General features: G+C 41.0%; 1 protein-coding gene across 1 annotated transcript in view; it reads left to right on the forward strand.

Annotated features, from left to right (window-relative positions):
* Positions 1–2705: 2705 nt before the first annotated feature.
* Positions 2706–15820, forward strand: part of LOC139921032 (uncharacterized) — an 18854-nt gene continuing 5739 nt past the window's right edge. The window contains 10 exon segments of the mRNA XM_078291004.1: positions 2706–2834; positions 3172–3274; positions 3387–3503; positions 4441–4519; positions 4684–4912; positions 5086–7165; positions 8197–8370; positions 14423–14596; positions 15210–15256; positions 15505–15820. The exon segment at positions 15505–15820 is cut by the window's right edge and continues 198 nt beyond it. Coding sequence (XP_078147130.1) covers positions 3186–3274; positions 3387–3503; positions 4441–4519; positions 4684–4912; positions 5086–7165; positions 8197–8370; positions 14423–14596; positions 15210–15256; positions 15505–15820 — 3305 coding nt within the window. The 5' untranslated portion in view covers positions 2706–2834; positions 3172–3185.

Genomic DNA, 15820 nt, shown 5'->3' on the forward strand with positions numbered 1-15820 from the left:
GTGGAATAAACCTTTAAAACTATAAGTCGTTAGACGGAAAGTAGAATTTGGGTGGAATAAACCTTTAAAACTATAAGTCTTTAGACAGAAAGTAGTATTTGGGTGGAATAAACCTTTAAAACTATAAGTAGTTAGACAGAAAGTAATATTTGGGTGGAATAAACCTTTGAAACTAAGTAGTTAGACAGAAAGTAGTATTTGGGTGGAATAAACCTTTAAAACTATAAGTCGTTCGACAGAAAGTATTTGGGTGGAATAAACCTTTAAAACTTTAAGTCGTTAGACAGAAAGTATGGGTCCTAGGACTGCGGTCCTGAAACTGCAGCCTCCTCTATTTACGGTCATCCAATTCGCTAGGTGGCGCTGTCGCAAAAAACTAGGGTCCTAGAAATGCAGAACTAGGACTGCGGTCCTTAAACTGCAGCCTCCGGTATTGCAGGAACATAGAACTGTGAGAGAGTGAATGTCTCCTAACGGCCACTAGGGGGCAGATAGACTAACTGTGAGAGAGTGAATGTCCCCTAACGGCCACTAGGGGGCAGATAGACTAACTGTGAGAGAGTGAATGTCCCCTAACGGCCACTAGGGGGCAGATAGACTAACTGTGAGAGAGTGAATGTCGCCTAACGGCCACTAGGGGGCAGATAGACTAACTGTGAGAGAGTGAATGTCCCCTAACGGCCACTAGGGGGCAGATAGACTCTGACTCTGAGGGACAGTGAGTGACCAACCCGCCTATATTGTTATTTCATCACATCCACACACACACAACCAAAAACTCATAAACAGTTATTGGAAATGCCATTACTATTACCATCTTTACTATTCTTTAAATGTTCCCTGTTTACAGCTTTTGCTTCCCCCACCTCAAGTTATATATTATATTATATTATATTATATTATATTATATTATATTATATTACATTATATTACAGTCACCCACTTGACTGAGGGGAGTTGTCAGATTTACATTAAACTTATGAGCTTTGTAATGATAATGCCATTGTCGTGATTATTATTTGAATCTTAACAGGCCTAATCATTCTTATTCTTACTTTTTACTGTTGTTGTTGTTGTTGTTGTTGTTGCCCTTGGCAATGTGCTTTGGCAATACTGTAGGTACTGTAGGCAATATGGTCATGCCAATAATGTATGATTGAATTAAACTGACCTAAACTGAATTGAATGCCTCCTACCGGCCACTAGGGGGCAGATAGATAAACAGTGACTGAGTTAATAAATATTACACACCTTCCTAATAATTTGTTACAGAACCTGCAGATCTAGACATCTGCAGAGAGAGGAGCCGTTGTTTTATTCAAATGAGATTTTATCACCATCTGCTGTTTTTTATGTAATTTTTTTTAAATACCACATCCATTACAGAGTACACACTTTATGGCTCTCCATAAGCATCAGAAACCACATTTGCTGTTATAATTGTCAAGTAACACTCTTTGATAGTGTTTTTATGGAACTATATTTTTATGGTATTTTATATATTTTTCTCTTGTCATCAATATGAAACAAATGAGTCATATTTCACAACAATGTCAGCTACAGTTACTCTCTGCAGGAATTAATAGGCAACATATTTGTCCTAAACAGTTGGCCTGTTAGCCTCATCAACATCGCAGGTCGGTGTTAAATGTAACTATAATTACAACTCATATATTTTGTAAACATTTAATGCCACTGAAAATCAATTAAGCACAGCCAAACCAATATGCACCACCAGAACTTCAGTGCATGTAATGATGTTTTTAATGGTAGGGTTAGACTATAACATATTCAGCCATGTCACAATTTATATTTCCTCAAACAAACCAGTCTGACAGCTCTCTCTCTCTCTCTCTCTCTCTCTCTCTCTCTCTCTGTCTCTGACTTAATTTCACTTTCACGTATCGTTGTGGCGCAGATTATTTTCACCACCAAAAGGTATTGTAACCAGTTTACATGACAGTTTACAGTGGGTTAGTGGTGTTAATGTTAAAATCTGAAGTCTACTAAAAGTAGTAGTGAGTAATTAGTTGCTTTCTGCTGCAGGTTTGAGGAAAAAAAAACTCTTCAATAGGACTTTGACTCTCATTAACTCTGCCAGCGATGATAGAAGGCTTTTTGACAATTTATTAACAAAATAAGGTTAAAAGTTAAAATAAGGTTTCTCAGACAAGTTCAACATTAATGATGCTTCATCAACAATATTGTGGAAACTATATTTTCATGTATGATATTTACTTTTGTAACCAGGCTAGTTTCACTGACTGCAGCAAGACAAACATAAAAGTTGCAACCAACAATATAAAACAACATATATGTTAAAATACAATAAATGTCACATAATATAAAGTGCAAATTAAAACAATAATCTACAGTAAAATCTCTTGCTATAATAAAAATGGAAGAATTTAACTTCCTGTCACATGCTCCACTTCAGCAAGAAACATTTTTGATATTGCAGCTGTCATTTTGTGTGAAGTCAGACAGATTTTAGCTCGCTCTGTTATTGAATTTTAAAGCGATATACATTTCTCCTCCTCCATACATTACATCTCTGTGTGCTGGTCTGCTGTTTAGTTGACTGTAGATGATGTGGTTAATGTCTCCATCTAGTGGATACACAGTAGAACTACATCACCTGATCTGTGATTTCTCTGCCTCAGACTTGGTTATGAGGAAGTGACAGCAGCCTCAGATGAAATTAACACAGACACCCAGAACTGATGAAGGAGAATAAGCAGCGTCTTCTCTGTCAGTGTTTCCTCTACAGATGAAGGCAGAAAGTCTCTGTGACTTGATCTGGATGTGAATTCACCAGGAAAACATCTTCCAAGGTAATATTACTGTTTGATGAATACACTAGCTGACATTGTATGATGTGACGACTGATAGTCGACTTTTGTAAGACAAGGTGCTAAAGTCTTTCAAATCACCTGCTGTTTGCAGATGGCGTTCATAGTGCCATTATCAATACAAATTTTTTTAAATCCATGATGTATATTGGGAATTTTTGTAGCGCAAAATTTTGTGCCAGAAACACTAACACTACAGTATATTTGGCATTTTACTGTCATGAGTGATCAGAACAGCAGAAGTGATATATCCTGTAATGGAAACCTTGTTGTAATGGATCAGTCCAGCTAACAGCATGTTGGGTGTATTTGTGTAAAGGTGTTCGCTCTACTATGAGTCAGTCTGAGGAGAGAGAGGAGGGGCTCCCTCCCTCTAAAACCACTCTGTCTGGGGAACATGACAGCCAGACCAAAGCTAAGAGGTAAGATGAGGATCTCTAACTGTCCATGACTGTTCTCCATCTCAGAGCTCAGCAGTGAAATCATTACAGCATCATTATTCAGAGTAAAAGCTCTGTCTCTGTTGTGTTGAAGCCCAGTCCAGCAGGAGAGACCAGACTCCCCTGAACCCAGCTGTGTGTCCATGAAGAGTGACCGGTCTATTCATCGCCTTATTGAGTTCAAAGATGGACAGCACTCTGCTGAGCAAAGGTAAGAATTTAAAACAGATGAGTTTATCATCCAGCTCTCCTAAGAAGAGGTATCAAGTCATGAGAATTCGTCCAGCCCTTCATAAAAAATGCAAAATTGTAAAATTGTCTTCCTCATAAGGACACAGATACCTTCACTGTGCTCATAATATTTTTCTATCCAACCTCATCTCACACAAATACATGAAATGAACATAACTTGTTAACTCCATCGTGAGTCAAATTTTACATTTTTGCAAAAGTTTTATCCATGACCAAAGCCTTTCCCAAACCTTAACCAAGTTGTTTTACTTGCCTAAACTTGACCTTTAGCCAACCTGTAGGTGAAAATGGTCTGTCGAATTTGTGCTGTTGAGGCAAAATATTTTCTGAATTTGCAGGCTCATAAACCACACGGTGTTGTTGGCCAGTTGCCTGGGATTTGTTTAGAACAGTGCGAAATAGCTGAATGCATACGGCCTAGGGTATTAATGTAGACTAAAGCATACGCTCGAATTTGGTGTAGCCTAATAATAAGAGGTATTATTTATTAATTTATTTTGACAGTAAGGGTTAGGGTAAAAGGAAATGCCTCTAATGGTTTTGATGTGGAGTGCAGAGTTTAAGTTTGATAGCAGCCTGTCTGCTGTAGGATCTCAACTTCACCGCTCCTGCAAAGAAACACTTGAAATCTCATGACTAGATGACCGACACATTTCATGTACTGCTTGACTATTTTCTGGAAAGCCTTGTGAAATTATCTTCAAATGTCTTGAAGAATGACTTCATGATATCTATTTACAGTGGAGTTCACCTTGTGTTTCTGCCAAGATTCATCATGACAGAACACACCTTTAACAATCTGTGTGTGTGTGTGTGTGTGTGTGTGTGTAGGTGTGTGTGTGTGTGTGTGTGTGTGTTGATATCTGGAGACCTAATACTTAATGTTTTCTCCACAGTGTTCACCAGCAAAGGAAAGAGGTTCCCATTGGCCAGTCTGCTCAGGAGCATCAAACAGACCTGGACTCCATATTTATGGTGTGTAAATGTACAACAACACATTTTACTTCAGCTAGAAAGAAAATGCAAATCAACCATTCTGGTCATTATAGTCTCCATGCTGCACTCTTTAGACCAGTGGGCTTTCAAACCATGCAAGATGGATGTGATGTTGTGTTCCACGATTTTGTATTCTGTTCCAGCTTCTTGAGGAGAACATTGTCACTTTTGTGAAGAACGAGCTGAAAAGGGTCCAGAGGGTTCTGAGTCCAGATTACCCAGAATGCTCAGAGAGGCAGAGGGAGGATGAGGAGGTGGTGGACGGTGAGGAGGAAGAGCAGAGGAGGAGCAGCAGAGAGGCTTTTCTGCAGATCACACTGCACTTCCTGAGGAGAATGAAGCAGGAGGAGCTGGCTGACTTTCTGCAGAGCAGTAAGAGGTTTTTAACAGGTTTAACATGATGGAAAGAGGAAATGGTGGAAAATGAGAGATGTTTACATTTCCAAACTCTACTGTAAATATGCTGTACACATCTGCAGCAGATCTAATGTATACATCCACACTGAAATCTACTCATTGATTTCATTTGTTGTTTGTTCATTCAGAAACTTTTGCTCCCATCTGCCAACGTGAACTCAAATCAAATCTGAAGGAGAAGTTTCAGTGTTTGTTTGAAGGGATTGCTAAAGCAGGAAACCCAACACTTCTGAATCAGATCTACACAGAGCTTTACATCACAGAGGGAGGGAGTGGAGAGGTCAATGATGAACATGAGGTCAGACAGATTGAAGCAGCATCCAGGAAACCAGTGAGACCAGAAACACCAATCAAATGTGAAGACATCTTTAAACCCTTACCTGGAAGAGATAAACCAATCAGAACAGTGATGACAACAGGAGTGGCTGGCATTGGGAAAACAGTCTTAACACAGAAGTTCAGTCTGGACTGGGCTGAAGACAAAGCCAACCAGGATATACAGTTCACATTTCCGTTCACTTTCCGAGAGCTGAATCTGCTGAAAGGCAAAAAGTACAGCTTGGTGAAACTTCTTCATCACTTCTTTATTGAGACCAAAGAATCAGGAATCTGCAGGTTTGACAAGTTCCAGGTTGTGTTCATCTTTGATGGTCTGGATGAGTGTCGACTTCCTCTAGACTTCCAGAACAACAAGATCCTGACTGATGCTACAGAGTCAACCTCAGTGGATGTGCTGCTGACAAACCTCATCAAGGGGAAACTGCTTCCCTCTGCTCGCCTCTGGATAACCACACGACCTGCAGCAGCCAATCAGATCCCTCCTGAGTGTGTTGACATGGTGACAGAGGTGAGAGGCTTCACTGACCCACAGAAGGAGGAGTACTTCAGGAAGAGATTCAGAGATGAGGAGCAGGCCAGCAGAATCATCTCCCACATCAAGACTTCACGAAGCCTCCACATCATGTGCCACATCCCAGTCTTCTGCTGGATCACTGCTACAGTTCTGGAGCATGTGTTGAAAACCAGTGAGAGAGGAGACCTGCCCAAGACCCTGACTGAGATGTACATCCACTTCCTGGTGGTTCAGTCCAAACAGAAGAATGCCAAGTATCATGAGAGAGCTGAGACAGATCCACACTGGAATACAGAGAGCAGGAAGATGATTCTCTCTCTGGGAAAACTGGCTTTTGAGCAGCTGGAGAAAGGCAACCTGATATTCTATGAAGCCGACCTGACAGAGTGTGGCATTGATATCAGAGCAGCCTCAGTGTACTCAGGAGTGTTCACACAGATCTTTAAAGAGGAGCGTGGGCTGTACCAGGACAAGGTGTTCTGCTTTGTCCATCTGAGCATTCAGGAGTTTCTGGCTGCTGTTTATGTCATCGTCTCATTCATCGACTCTGGTGTCAATCTGCTGTCAGAAACTCAATCAACCTCCACACCATCTAAACCAAGAGACAAATCTCAGGTAAATCAGCTCTACCAGAGTGCTGTGGACAAGGCCTTACAGAGTTCAAATGGACACCTGGACTTGTTCCTCCGCTTCCTCCTGGGTCTTTCACTGGAGATCAATCAGACTCTCCTACGAGGCCTGCTGACAAAGACAGGAAGTAGCTCACAGACCAATCAGGAAACAGTCCAGTACATCAAGGAGAAGATCAGGAAGAATCCCGCTGCAGAGAGAAGCATCAATTTGTTCCACTGTCTGAATGAGCTGAATGACCGTTCTCTAGTGGAGGAGATCCAACAGTATCTGAGATCAGGAAGTCTCTCCAGAACCAGACTCTCCCCTGCTCAGTGGTCGGCTCTGGTCTTCATCTTACTGTCATCAGAAGAAGAGCTGGACGTGTTTGACCTGAAGAAATACTCTGCTTCAGAGGAGGCTCTTCTGAGGCTGCTGCCAGTGGTCAAAGCCTCCATTAAATCTGTGTAAGTGCATAGAAAAATGGATAGATTCAATATATTAAATCTAATATTCATACAGAGGAAAAAAATAAGAAATATATTTTGTCTTTATCACTAATTATCCTTCAGGCTGAGCTTCTGTAATCTGTCAGAGAGAAGCTGTGAAGCTCTGGCCTCAGTTCTCAGCTCCCAGTCCTCTAGTCTGAGAGAGCTGGACCTGAGTAACAACGACCTGCAGGATTCAGGAGTGAAGCTGCTCTCTGCTGGACTGGAGAGTCCACACTGTAGACTGGAAACTCTCAGGTAAGATCCATTTACAGCTTATTTCAATTGATTTGACACATTTCTCCAAACTAAGGTCTATGCTCTCAAAACAGTCTCTCAGGTCAGGATTCATGAATCTGCAAAGGGCGACCCTGCAAGTTTTATATCAGAATTTCAAAGCCATTTTACATTTGCCTTTTTTGAATTTCAATTTCATTTTCACTGGAAAAAAAAGTTTGGGAATTTTCCAGCACTTGTTTAATTCTGATCCAACTTCATATACACAGCCATGAAGGATTTAGAGAAGATCATCCATGCTCTGATATCATGTCATTTAGATTACTGCACTTCTCTCTATTCCTGTCTCAGCCATAATTCACTGTCACATCTCCAGGTTGTTCAGGATAGAGCAGCTAGGATTTTAACTAGTGTTAAGCAGAGATCATATATCCCCAATTGTACCATCTCTCTACTGGTTACCACTTAGATACAGAATTAATATTAAGATTTCACTGATCACATTTAAAGCATGGCTAGTTTTGTCCAGAGTTTCACTGCAGAGCTCTTAGTTCCCTGTGAGCCGGAGAGCAAGCTGAGATCTTCAGGTCCTTCTGACTTTCCCTCAGTCTAGACTCAAGACTGAAGGTGAAAACACTTTTCCCATCAGGGCCTCTAGACTGTGGAATGCCTTCCTGAGGGTTCAGGCTCATCTGTTAAAACACTTTAAATCTGCTTTATATATCTCACTATTCTTCTTTATGGCTTTTTGTAAAGCATAACATAGCATGTACCATTTGGTGGGTGTATTTATCCAAATCACCTTACATTACCATGTGTGAATATATTTTTAGTATTGGTGACCTCAGTGGGAATCAAATCAGCATCCCTGGCTTTGTTAGTGCTTCACTCAGCTCAGTGATCTGCAGCACCATGCAAAGTACACTGTAACCTCTGCTTTTAGATGAATCAAGTTTATCATTATTATTAGTAGTAATCTGAAAGAAAAAACACAGACATCAACATTAAAATATAAGAGAATAACATTTTCTTATCTGTTCATGTCCATTAAGGCTGAGTGTCTGTCAGCTGTCAGAGAGAAGCTGTGAAGCTCTGGCCTCAGTTCTCAGCTCCCAGTCCTCTAGTCTGAGAGAGATGGACCTGAGTAACAACAACCTGCAGGATTCAGGAGTGAAGCTGCTCTCTGCTGGACTGGAGAGTCCACACTGTAGACTGGAGACTCTCAGGTAAGATCCATTTACAGTTTTTTTAATTGAATTGACACATTTCTTCAAACTAAGGTCTGTGCTCTCAAACAGTCTCTCAGGTCAGGATTCTTCAGTCTGTTCAACAGATTTAAATCCTGCTTTACATGCAGCAGGGTGTCCGTGGGTCATTAAAAATTTTTTTGCAAAAATGAAGGCCTGAAATGGCATTAAAAAGTCTGAAATTAGATTCCCAGAGGTCTTAAATATTTTCTTTATCATTTTAGCAATACTGAGTAATATTTTACTGGCTTGTTGCACAAAATAACCATAATATATCAGCGGGGGTTTGTAAGTGTTGTTGATCAACACCAGTCACTCCATGTTACCTCAATGTTACCTAAACAAGCAGTCCAGTCCCATACTCTGTTTTGGTGGAGATGATCTACGCCCCTCTTGAGTTCAGGACTCCTTTCAGTTTCATTTGTGCAACCACGGCAGAACGAACTGCAGTAAGCTTAAAAATCCTGATAGCCTGCAGTAAGAAAGCTGCTCCAAAACCAGAGTGAATATTACTGCAGAGGTGGAGGAGCTTGGACTCTGAAAACAGGAGCGATGTGGAATTGGCCTTGTGTTTATTGGACAGGTAAACAACTTATGATGTAGCTAAAGTTAGCCACGCGCCACATGGCAAATTTTAGCTCCAGTGTTTCCCCTGTATTTCTTTCTGACAGCGCGGGGGGGTTGACGCTTTTTCACGACCACATGTCGCTAATTGTCATTTCTACCATAAAGATGCGTCTTGGCAGAAATACATGTGATGGGAAAAATAAATTTAGTGGATTTTCAGCAGCGGCGGCGCTACTGAATGACTTCACTGCGCATAAATATCTGTCAAGCAATATGATGACAAACAACCTGTTGCTAGTAAGCGGCTAAAGGATGTAGTTGGTTAGCGTTAGCTAGCTTGAGCTGCTAGACCTCTGGGTTTGTTGATAACAGAGCATCGTATCTACTGATAACATGTTACTTGACTTCATGATAGTTCTGTAACTCTGTGGGATGTTTTAAACATTTGTAACAGTTTACAGTGGGATATGTTTCCTCTTCACTTGACATGCTGAACTTTAACACGGGAGCGTATCTATGTTCCCAGGGTCCTATGTTCCCCAGTTCTACATATGTGCTCTCCCAGGGTCCTATGTTTAACCCTAATCCTAACCCTAACCATATTAAGCGAATACAGAGCTGGGGAACATATTTTTCAGCTTCCCATTATGTGCTATATAGAGCTGGGGAACATAGGACCCTGGGAACATAGGACCCTGGTAACATAGGACCTTGGGAACATAGGACCCTGGTAACATAGGACCTTGGGAACATAGGACCCTGGGAACATAGGACCCTGGGAGAGCACATATGTAGAACTGGGGAAGACAGGAATGACTCCCTTTAACACTACTTGCCTAGGTGCCGTTAAAACACCAGTTCATACTTTGTCAGTTTCAGACCACCGTAGCTCAGTGGGACGGGAGGGGTGAGAGAGGGTGGAGCTGGGCTGTGTGACTGGTGGAGGAGAACCTCCTTGGGACACGTCTGCCGATGTTGTAGTTCCTGTGGCTGCCGTTAGATATTACTAAAGGGCCCATGTTACTAGTCCCTTAACCTAATGACTTGTTTGAATTTTAAAAAACATCTGTATGTTAATTGTGATTTATTATAGCCATACCGTAGGAACCGTGGAACTTTATAATTCTGACAGACTGATTCAGGCCGGAACAAAATTGGTGCATCATTACTGGATGCTTGGGAACTTTACAGTGAAATGAGTGTGATAAATGAGTGGGAAAGTCAGCGGAGACAGACAGACGCACAGGAGATGGCTAGCAAATCCAGAAATGGGAAAATGGAAATTTTCACAACAATAGCTGGAAGAGAAACATTTCCAGGCGTGGTTGTGCGTCGTTGACATAAATGACCGAGAAGCCTACTGTGCAGTCTGTAAGAAATCATTTAAGCTGCACTATGGTCATCAATGCTAGTGATTTGTTCCCACTCCATTCTTTTTCATGGCTACAGTGGCCCTCCCACTGGTAAAACACTAAAGTGATGGACGTCTTCTCACCCATCAACACTGTGCTTGGTTTTGCTTTCACATCCTGCTTTTGTGTAACCTTAATTGGTGTGACCAGTTACGGCTTGAAGTGGCATTAAAATGTCTTAAAAGTGGTATTAAAAAGGTCTTAAGAAGCATGAAATTCAATTTGCTGATGTCTGCAGAGACCCTGATGCAGGTTAATGTCAGTAAATAAACACCTGACCTGTGGAGGATTTTCTCTGCTCACATGATTTTTAAACCAGCACATTTAGCACTGTTTTGTAGCCTCTGAATTACTTTCCATGAAGCAACCAAGCAAGTTTATTTATATAGCACATTTTCATACATTGAATGCAATTCAAAGTGTTTTACAAAAGAAAGGAAAAAAGATAGCATAAGATAAGAAGGCATAAAAGAATTAATTCATTATGACAAACATTAAAAGTGCATAAAAAGGGTACACAGGCAATTTAAAGTGCTTTACATTTAAATAGAAATACAATACACCATTAAAATAAACAATTTAAAGTCATAAAAATAATCAATAGGAGTCATTAGGAATCCCTCTTTCAATTTAAAGTGCGTAACATTAAAAGTAATAAAAGATATGAAATGGAAGAAAATAAAATGAAAATAAAATAGCCAAATAGCAGGAGAACAAGTACGTTTGTAGCCGAGATTTGAAAATGGTCAGATTAGAGGCATGTCTAATATTATCTGGGAGTTTATTCCAGTTTTGTGTAGCATGATAAGAAAGTGCTGCCTCCAAATGTTTTGTTCTGCCTCTGGGGACGGTCAACAAACTCTGCTGGAGATGAATGCATGGATCAGCTTGAAGATATTTCACTATTTCCTCTCCTTGCAGCATCAGTTGCTGAAACCTAAAATAGCAGAAAGGACTTCTAAGATTCTGTCACAAACTGAGACAAACTCTCAAACTGAACCAACTGAAGCCACAGAGCCGATCATGGATGGATTACTGAACGGGCCAACCGGGCACAGGCCCAGGGGCCCAAGAGCTCAGGGGCCCCTGAGCCAGAGCCTGATACATGATGATGCTGTCACTAACTTTACATTTACTGCCCTGCAGTCAAAGGGCTTAGTCATTTATATCAACACCAAAGCCCCAAACTTCCCCCTATAATAACCTAAACATGAGTTTTGAAGGTGTCAGCATGGCTCTGTCACAGTGAGTGTTCCCCTCAGTTTATCTATAGCGCTTTAGCAGTAAAGCGCTGCATTATTGTCCAAAGGCCTTGTAATGTAAAGTCATGGTTTACGAAGACCCCAAAATATTGTTTTCCACTCCTGATCTGTCAGTAGGGCCCACTGACTCATATACCATGCAGCTGCTGTGTGGCCAGACAGTAGATTTTGGGGCATTGCAGGCAATCAGAGACATTTTGCACATTAAAATATGTTTTTTAGGCCTAGAATAATACGTGTTTGCACTTTATTTTACTTTATTTGTATAGCACCTTTCTAAAAACAGAGTTTACAAAGTGCTTTACAAAAAAAAAAGTAGTACAGAAGACAGACAGTAATACAAAGACAGACAATAATAATAGCACAGAGTAAAAACATAAGATTTCAAAACAGGATAAAACAATTACATGAAGGCCAACCTGTAGAAATGTGTCTTGAGGAGTGATTTGAAAGAAGACACAGACTTTGCTAGCCTAATGTCCTCTGGCAGGCTGTTCCACAGTGTAGGGGCTCTAAAGGCAAATGCTCGATCACCTTTAGTTTTTAATCTGGACTGAGGAACAGTCAGCAAAGCTCTGCCTGAAGATCTTAAGCTGCACCCAGGCTCGTAAGGGGTTAGCATGTCTGAGATGTAGGTGGGTGCTAGGCCTAGACAAGCTTTAAATGTGATTAAAAGAATCTTGAAATCAATTCGAAAAATTACCGGTAACCAGTGGAGAGACGCAAGGATGGGAGTGATGTGATCCCTACGTTTGGCACCTGTTAAAACCCTGGCAGCTGCATTCTGGATGAGCTGGAGGCGTGAGAGGGACTTCTGACTGAGGGAGGAGTAGAGGGAATTGCAATAGTCAAGACGGGAGAAGATGAAGGCATGAATGACCTTCTCTAGATCAGTGGGAGATAGGAATGGTTTGACTTTGGATATGTTTCTCAGATGGAAGAAACAGGACTGCATTACCCTCTTCACCTGCTCGTCAAAGCTCAGGTTGGAATCAAAATAAACCCCTAAGTTTCTGGCCACTGGCTTCAAGTTTGCAGAGAGGCTACCAAGTTTGTTTGAAAGTAAGGTAGTAGCGGAGGGTGGACCGAAGACTATGATTTCTGCTTTGTTGTCGTTGAGCTGTAAGAAATTTTGAGACATCCAGGACTTTATGTCTGCAAGACAGTTGTGAAGGATGTCGAGGCGGTCAGGGTCGATAGGTTTGAGGGGAAGGTATATCTGGGAATCATCAGCATAACAATGGAAAGAGACGTTGTGTTTATTTAGTTTTCTCTCCCATAAGTGCACTAACAGAAAAAGATAATAGTCATAGCAATATTATATACCCAATGAGAGCATACAGTAGTTTTTTATGTTCATCTTACTTTTGTATTTAAAAAACTGTTTTGAATATGAATTTGAATCGGTCTTTAATAGCCGAGTATCCTACAAATGTTATCATCTTTCAAAATGATAAGCTTATAGGCTTCTACTTTCATGTCCATCCTCACTAGATTAACGGGTGTGTTAGGTAAGACTATTTCATGATTTGTTTAGCCTTCAGAGGTCTACCTGTTGTTGCTATTTAATTTGCAACATGACTTGCATTCAGTTGTTAGAGACTTAAACTGATTCCAAAACTATATTCAGATAGGTGTCTTTCTAACATGCTGTTGGCTTTGAGTGTGTCAATTTTGAGCTGTAAATCCTGAGTTGAGATTCAGGTGATATTGTGCGATTGGCTCTGCGTAAACTTTAAAACGGATCCCCTTTATTGAAACATTGAGGAAAAAACTAGTAAGAGCAGCTCCTGACCACAGCCAGGCCTGCTGTTCAGAAGTGAAACAACGATTGTGTCTCATAAGGAGAAGCTTCTCTAACCTGTTGTCAGACAGTCTGTTCCTTCTGGAGCTGAGCAGCAAACTTCCTGAACTGAACAGCCGCTCCACAGGCGCTAGATGGGGTCGGGGTTTTGTACTTCATGTAAATGTTTTGGATGTTTGAGAACTGGTTGAGGGTCTCAATCCCAGATCCTCCTGACCTCAAATAATCCATCACTTCTTCTTCTGCTGAGTAGCTGTTTGTCCACCAGCGTCCTGCTCTGAAATCCAGACCTGTTGTTTAGTCGGAGTGTGTTTTTCCCTGAGTTTCACGTTGCTGTGTTGTTGTATCAGATGCTTTGATAAACTGGATGTTGTGTTTTTCACTGTGGAAAGAGTTTTGCTGCCACACAAAGTTTACAACGGACGATAATAATGTTCTTTGCATCCTCGACTGAGATAAATACAAAGTAACGGGAAAACTTCCAGCTGCTGAAAGTCTGCGTCTCTCCCTCACCCTCCAGCTTTTGTAGCTAGTAGTGACGTAAAGCTGCTGCATGTCCCGAAGATATGAAGAAAAAAACAAACAGGGATTTGAAGAAAAAAAAAAAACAGAAAAGGTTGACGGAGGTTCAGGTTTAAGTAACGCAGTAACGGAGCGTTACTGGGATTAGAAACTGGAATGTAATTAAATTGTAATCCCTTACACTACTCATTACTGAAAAAAGTAATCACATTACTGTAACGCGTCACTGAGTAGCCTAACGCGTTACCGCCCAACACTGGTGCCCAGGGGCCCTTTGTCTCATAATCCGCCTATGGAGCCGATCACTGGGTCAACTGTTTGCATTTGAGACAGTTACACTTTTTGCTAGAATTTGACTGCATTGTCACAACTATTTTCACAGCTGTATACTAAAAAACATCTACCTATGTACCTTGTTTTGTGTGTGTGTGTGTGTGTGTGTGTGTGTGTGTGTGTGTGTGCAGGCTGTCAGGCTGTCTGCTCACAGAGGAAGGCTGTGCTTCTCTGGCCTCAGCTCTGAGCTCCAACCCCTCCCATCTGAGAGAGCTGGACCTGAGCTACAATCATCCAGGAGCCTCAGGAGTGAAGCTGCTCTCTGCTGGACTGGAGGATCCACACTGGAGACTGGACTCTCTCAGGTCTGGAGAGGCAACGTCTGCTAGGAGGCTGAGAGTCACACACATTTTCTCTGTCACACTGAGAAGATGAGAAACACTGAAAGTTCAGCTTTCTTGATTCTTGATGTATCAAGCTCACTTAAACTGTTGATTGGTGACTCTAAAAAAGGCCCTTCACTCCACATTCTTTGTTTTACTGTTTACTTAATCAAACAAAGGGATGAGGAGAAAAGGCACAGTAAAGGACATGTTCAAAGCCACGGTCAAAACTAATTTGTGCTCTAGCTCAACAGCTTCTCTCTATTGAAGGAAAATGTAAATGCACAATCCACCTGATGCTTCTCTGCTGACAGTAATTAGCTAAAGAGAGACGAGCATTAATCTAAGGCAATATAAACTATATGTTACACAAGTAAATGTTAAATATGATCAATATTAATCCAAACAATCAATAAAACTATATAATCTAAATACATATTTTAACAAGAAATGTCTTACAAGTACTGTTTAATGTTTAATGGTGGATATGAGTGATGTTGTATGGAAAATCAGAAAATCACTTTTCAAGGTTATGAAGGTGATTTGTTGCCATTATGAAGAGATTATGCTGATCTGACTTTATTTAACCCCACAGTGTGGACCATGGTGGAGTGCAGAGGCTGAAACCAGGTGTGAGGAAGTGTAAGTGTGTATTTAGTTTGATTCATGAAAACAAAGCAGCACACATTCAGTTTCTATTTAAATAGAAAGCTCATGTATGTGACATCTATTTATTCAAATCCTACTCTGACAAAAGATGGCTGACAAAATGTGTCATCATGAAACTGAAGAAATAAACAGTCAATCTGTTAATAAATCAACAGATAATAAACACAACAGGTGTATTAGATGAGAAGCTGCTGCTGTATTGAGTCTTGTTCTCTCATCAGATGCCTGTGAACTCACGCTGGACCCAAACACAGCACACAGAAAGCTCTTCCTGTCTGAAGACAACAGAGAGTTGACAGCAGTGAGAGAGGAGCAGCCATATCCTGATCACCCAGAGAGATTTCACTACTGGAAACAGCTGCTGTGTAGAAATGGTCTGACTGGTCGCTGTTACTGGGAGGTCGAGTGGAAAGGAGAGGTTTATATAGGAGTGACTTACAGAGGGATCAGTAGGAGAGGAGAGGGTGTTGACTGCTTGATTGGATGGAATGAAAAGTCCTGGAGTCTGATCTGCTCTGATGATCGTTACTCTGCCTG

The sequence above is a fragment of the Centroberyx gerrardi genome, chromosome 21 (assembly GCF_048128805.1).
Source record: "Centroberyx gerrardi isolate f3 chromosome 21, fCenGer3.hap1.cur.20231027, whole genome shotgun sequence".
Lineage (NCBI taxonomy): Eukaryota > Metazoa > Chordata > Actinopteri > Beryciformes > Berycidae > Centroberyx > Centroberyx gerrardi.